Genomic DNA, 6650 nt, shown 5'->3' with positions numbered 1-6650 from the left:
GTGCTCCCGAGTCAATTTTTAGTCCGGAGGTTCACTTTAACTTCCCAGCACTCAGCAATTGAAAAGGTACCAGAAATAAGGTACAAGTACTATCAAAACTATTTTAAATATTTTCTTGCTTGCTGGGGGTTTAAAATGCATTTTATTTACAAGTTCAAAAATATCACCTAGAAAACTCAGGAGAAAAAAACAAATTGCATATGGGCCCTGGTGAGGAATAGGGAAACATGCATGTATTTGCACATACCTAATATGCTGAGATCTGCAGTAGTTCACGGTGCATCATGGGATGAGCAAAGTATCATCATGTCCCATCTGGTGATCAGCTGACAGGCCAAAGTATTTTTTTAGGAGTTTGTTTTTGTTTTTAGTGGGTTTTTTTTATATATTTTTTTTATGTTTGTGTGTGTGATTCCAAGATTAAGCAAATCAGGCCCAAGATGCTTTATTTTACTTTGAAAGAAAGACGCACACATTTTAGAAAAATGACATATGAGTTTATTTTCTTCTCACATGGTAAAACCATAATTCCTCTTATCTACAGAATAAGGTTATAAATTAACTATTGTGTGGATGACTTACAGCATCTCGAGTCAATGAGTAAAAGGTCTATATTTATGAAATATAATAGTTTAGTACAATTTACATGTGACACGTAATAAAACAGGATGTGTCTATACTCTAATGGTTCAAGACTGACAAATCAGTCATATATAAACAGTGTAACACTCCGCTGCATACCTCTTAAACAGACATGTCAAACTCTGGCCCGGGGGCCAAATCTGGCCCTTAGAGCCATTACATTTGGCCCTCAAGTGGTTTCCCCACTTTGCATTATGTTTGGCCCACTCTAAGCTACCAGGGAAGCTATACTGGAGGTGAAGTCCTAGAACACCAGGGAAGCCATATGGGGAAGGAAGGGGGGAAGCACTAAACACTAGGGAACTGTATAGGTTAGGGTGGGGGTCTCTAGACACCAGGGAACTGTATGGGGAGGAGGGAGGACCACTAGACACCAGGGAACTGTATAGGGGAGGGAGGACCACTAGACACCAGGGAACTTTATAGGAGTTAAATGGGGCCATTTGACACAAGATAACTTTATAAGAAAGGAAAGTGGCCAGTAGACATTGAGGATGGCCCGCAACCAGGTCTCAGTGTACAATTTCGGCCCACTTTGTATTTGAGTTTGACACCCCTGCTCTTAAAAGACACCTGAAGTGCGAGGGATATGGAGACTGGCATATTTATGTCCTTTTAAAAAGTACCTACATAAAAAATTATGTTTGCTTTAAAGGGGTTCTCTTGCATATATAAAAAAACAAAAACTGACACTTACCTGGGTCTTCTATTGGCCCTCTGCAGCTGTCATGTCCCGCACCGTCCTCCTACGATCTTCCGTTCCCCGCCGCCGGCATCGGTCTAATTATTCGTCCAACTAGACGAATAGAACTGCATCATCGGGAGCTTACTGCGCAGGTGCAGGACAAGAAAACTTCATACTGCGCCTGTGCAGTAAGCTACCTGAGACGCGGGAGCGAGCAGCCCAGCCGCAGTTCTATTCGTCTAGTTAAACGAATAATTAGATCGGTGGCAGTGGCGGGGAACGGAAGATCAGTTTTTTGTTTTTATCATATATGCAAGAGAACCCCTTCAAAACCTAATAAGTTGCCAAGATATATTAAATCACACATAATAATGATTTTCTCACCCCCAGAGTCCGTATTCAACATACGGTCTTGTCTGAAATCCGACTCAGACATTTTTTTATCTTTTCTAAAAATAAGTACAAAGGATGCTGGGGGATTGATGTCATTACTCTACCGCACTCTTGTTCAGAGTAGCGTACATTACAATGGCCAATATGCAATTAACTTTTAATCCAGAGTTTCTCCTAGGAAATCATTTTTCAGCTTCTTTTTTAAATCACTTTTCAACACTTTGCAAATGAAAAAGTACCAAAAAGTAGATGAAAAAGTACTATCAATATTATTTTGAGTATTTTCTTGCTTGCTGGTGGTTAAAAGATGATCTGTAAGTAAAATACCCCCCTTCCCCCGGGGACACTTACCTCGGGAGGGGGAAGCCTCCTCAGCCTCTTCGTTCCAGCGCTGTCTCCCGTGAAACCACAGTCGACAATATTTACGTTCCCCGGCTCCAGCGCAGGCTCAGTTGCGCCTTCCCGATTGGCTCAGCAAGAAATAGCCTAGCATGATAGGGTGCGCTTTACTGATCAGCTATTTCCGCCTGATCCCGGGCAGAAAGCTGCGACTGAGCCTGCGTTGGATCGCGGTAGGTAAATATTTACCTCTCTGCTATTTGGGGGCTGCCAATGCAGGAACTGATGGACAGAGGAGGACGATGGAAGTCTCTTTAGGATCCAGAGGCGTCCCCTTCCTGAGGTAAGTATCCCCCGGGAAATGTTGTTGTTTTTACAGATCCTCTTTAAAAAGCATTTTCTTTACAAGGTGTTAAAATTTCACTTAGGAGAAAACTCAAGAGAAAAATTGATTTGCCTATGGGCCAATGGGTCTGATCCAAATTACATTTTTTCCTGTGTTTTCTCCTAATTGGTATTTTCAGATCTTTTTAATAAAAATCCACCAGTAAGCAATAAAATACAACTTTTAACAGTACATTTTCACCTACTTTTTTGATTGCAAAGGGAGGAAACGTTATTTTAAACAGAAAAGGAAAAGAACGATCTCCTAGGAGAAAACTTAGGAGAAAAAGTAAATTCGATCTGGCCCAGTGACTGTATTGTCATGTTTACCAATATCTGTGTATTTTTGTACCCCTTTTTGTTTCTGCATCTGTACACAGTGCCATGGAAGTTGATGGCGCTGTATAAATTATTAATAACAAAATAAAAATGTCCATTTCTATTTGTCAGGTTAAAACAATGACTCTCTGAAGACATCAACTTCATCCCTTACTTGCAAAAACAAGATCACAACATCTATACCATCCACACAAGAAACTGTAATAGACCCCCAGCTGGGGCCAACGGCAGGTCAATTTGGTATGTATATGCTGTCCAAGGGTCTGGTGATGCAACTCAAGTGCTATTGCTTATTCCAAATTAAGAAGATCTTGGCCTCTGATATCAACTCAAACAGTGCAAAGTCTAGTGACTTTTTTTTCAGACACACGTTGGCCAAGTTCAACCATTCTCACAAACAAGACACAAATACATCAAACTCAACCAATCACACTGAGAGACAGAACTTAAGTCTACTAACTTCCAAAATTTCACATCATTACAATGGAGGATCTCTCTTTGAAATGCTATTTCTTTGAAATGCTAAGATAGCGCAACCATCATTCTTTCTCAACAACCCTTCTAGGGTTTGGAGTGATGTATGCGCAGATGCTCTTTCATCCATAAAGGTTGTGAAGGATCGATTTAAAGGATACCTTAGTCCTAAATTAAATTAAAAAAGGACGCCTAATGTGTGTATGGGAAGCTGTGCTGATCCTTACTGCCCCTCTCATGACCCGGCATCTCCCTCTGCTCTCCAGTAATAATCAAACTCCTCCTCTTCCTCGTCGGCATGGTCGGCGACCTCCAACCCGGACATACTGTGCTGAAATTGCGCAGTATGTCAACTAGGGCGCTTTGCAACCAAGCTAACGCACTGACATCATAATGCGTTGCCTGGGAGCGCGGTGGCAAGGCGCCCTAGTGGACATGCTGCACAGCGTAGTAGGTCGGAGTTCACCAACCACGCCGACCAGGAAGAAGAAGAATTGGATTATTACCCTAGAATGGAGGGAGACGCTGGGTTAAGGATTAGCACAGCTCCCCATAGACACATTAGGCATTTATTTAATTTAGCAGCCAGGTATCCTTTAAGTTAGTTTTACTAGCCCTTCTCCAAATAAAATGATTATAATCAGATATCTACTTTTACAGTGAAACAGGTACACATCTAATGATAGCTGACTTCACTCAGAACTATGTCCATCATGGTCAAACTTTTTTTTAAATAAATAGATGTTGTTAATACATTCCAATGATCAACAACACCGTTTGGTGATTCTTCATCTGCTAAAATAGCACTGGGCAAAGTTTACGTGGCCTGGTCCGGCGGCTGCGCACCGCACCCGCATTCCTTTTTTCTGAACCCCCCCTTTCCTCCCTCCCTCCCTGCAGAGTCATGAGCGAGCGATATGAGTGGGTTAACACTCACCTAAGTACTGCTTCCAGTGTCGGGTCTCAATGGTGACAGGGCATCACGTGACATGCCATCAGGCCGTGCCAGCATGTAATACACTGGCACGTCCTGACGGCATATCACGTGATTCCCTGTTGTCATGGAGGTAGTGAGATTAGGTGAGTGTTAACCCATTCATATGCCCCGCACAACTGTGCATGGAGGGAGGGAGGAGAGGAATCCATATGCCCAGCGGCAGGCCGGATTAACAATGCTTGTGGGCCGGATATGGCCTGCTGGCTGTAAATTGCCTAGAGCTGTGCTAAAATACAAGATAATCACCTCTTACAAAACGTTTGGCCCTAATGGCGTTAATGAAAAAAGATCTGGTTGCTTTAAACAACAAGTAATTTCCAGTAGCATCTCCAAACACTGACCATTTTTTAACTATAATTGGTGGGACGAGGTGCCTCAGGGTGTATATGTCTCCTGTAAGCTGATTGAATCAATAAGTGGTCTTACCTTGAGAGAGTAATGTAATGTATTTATTGGACACAAATGGCGACGCATTTCGCAGGTCTTAGCTGCTTCTTCAGGTCAATATACTAGTGTCTTTTTAGAGAAACACTGTGGACTTGCTGTGAGTGTTATATAGTCGCCTGTATGTTATATTGACCCGAAGAAGCAGCTTAGGCCAGCGAAATGCGTCATCATTTGTGTCCTATAAATACCCTTTTAAAATCCAATCCTCAACCAAGGTAAGATCACCTATTGCTTCAAGCAGCTTAAAAGAGACATATATATGCCTTTTCCCACCTATTAAATTATCTTTCCTTTAGTTAGGGACCAATCCCTTTGATTTTCTTCAGTGGCTTGTCGTTTTGATTAGAGAGTGACTAACTAACTCGTAGAGAGGAATCCAGACCTATCTGCACGGAGGCATTATTTTCCACAGGCTTTCGATGGTGGTTGCCCTTAGCAACCCACCTTTGTAAGCAGCATTCTTGTTGCTGTTTATCCCAGGGTTTATACAGTAAATACAACAATATATTGGTGCTCCTGGTTTTCTTTTGGCTTTATTACTTTCCGGTTCTGGAGTTCATCAGCGGAGAGCCCCTCACTGGCCACATAGACTACTATTTACTAACGAAGAATGCTGTAGTCACATCCTGGTGTTTACAGATGGTGAAGGACTGGGGGCCGCAGAACTGTCTGTTGGCATAGGGCTTGGGGCTATAATGTTCTCCGCGGCATTAGCACTTGAGACGTTACTCGAGTTATTTTCAGTACGTAGATAGGTGGTGAACTTCTTCTTAACTTTCGTGAGCCCGTTTAAGGAGATAATATTCCTTCGAACAGATTGTCCGGCCAGAAAGTACAAAATGGGATCCAAACAGCTGTTAGAGCTGGCCAATGGCCTTGTTACCTTGTAGGCCATATTAATGGCATTCAGTACGTCACATTCAAGGTCTAACTTTCTGAAGTAGTAATACAACGTGCGGTTGACATGAAAAGGTAAGAAGCAGATGACGAAGACAAGCAGAACAATGATTATCATCTTAATGGACTTCTTCTTGGTATTCGACCTATCTGAAGAACTTGCTGAGGGCTGCATAAGGGTTCGGATCATTAAACAATAGCAGATGATGATAGTAACAAATGGGACACAGAAAAGTAAAGACAAGTTCACCGTACTGTAGACCACAAAGTCATCAAACAGATCAGCGCTAGAGGTATCGTGGCAGATGGTGTTATCCCCTTTCTCGCTGGTGGTCACAAAGTACAGTATTGGAGACTGAAACGCAACGATGACAAGCCAAACCACCACAGATATAATACGAGCATTTCGGACCTTTAACCAACCCATCGACTTTATGGGGAAGCAGATACCAAGGAAACGGTGAATGCTTATGCATAGCAAGAAGAAGATGCTGCAGTACATGTTGGTATAGAACAAGAACTTGACAATTTTGCACAGAGCTACTCCAAACGGCCAGTCATCGCCCTGGGAATAGTAGTAGATCAGTAGAGGCAGGGAGATGACGTACATCATGTCAGAGATGGCCAGGTTAAACATGTACGTGGTGGAGGCATTCCAGGGTTTAATCCGAAACAGGAAGATGTAAAGGGCCAGGATGTTGAGGATGAGCCCCACACAGAATACAATCCCATAGGACACCGGGAGCAGGACATACTTGAAATCTTCATCGAATACACACTTGTAGGTAGAATTGCCATCTTCCGAGCTATTCATGGTTCATGGACAGTGGTGCTGACCTGTTCTGAGGCAAAGAAACACAAATGTTAGCCAGAAATGTAAAACTTAATGCATACTTAGTAAACAAAAAATTCTCAATCTATTATTTATTTATTTTAAGTATTTATTTATGAGTATTTTTGTCTTGTCATTAACTGTCCCTCAAAGTCTACTCTCTATTATAGTCATATGTCTATATCATGTAGTGCAAGTATCACAGTCTAGGGCCAATTTTA

General features: G+C 42.2%; 1 protein-coding gene across 7 annotated transcripts in view; it reads right to left on the bottom strand.

Annotated features, from left to right (window-relative positions):
* Positions 1-475: 475 nt before the first annotated feature.
* Positions 476-6650, bottom strand: part of LOC137545411 (P2Y purinoceptor 2-like) — an 83054-nt gene continuing 76879 nt past the window's right edge. For 5 of the 7 annotated variants that reach the window (XM_068266599.1, XM_068266597.1, XM_068266601.1 and 2 more), the window contains one exon: positions 476-6439. In XM_068266599.1, the coding sequence (XP_068122700.1) occupies positions 5320-6411 (1092 nt within the window). In that variant the 5' untranslated portion in view covers positions 6412-6439 and the 3' untranslated portion in view covers positions 476-5319. The remainder of the gene's footprint in view (positions 6440-6650) is intronic. The other 2 variants (XM_068266598.1, XM_068266602.1) reach the window with 1 other exon arrangement.

The sequence above is a fragment of the Hyperolius riggenbachi genome, chromosome 2 (assembly GCF_040937935.1).
Source record: "Hyperolius riggenbachi isolate aHypRig1 chromosome 2, aHypRig1.pri, whole genome shotgun sequence".
Lineage (NCBI taxonomy): Eukaryota > Metazoa > Chordata > Amphibia > Anura > Hyperoliidae > Hyperolius > Hyperolius riggenbachi.
Note: the sequence above shows the minus strand (reverse complement) of the source record. Positions and strands in the feature narration are given on the sequence as shown.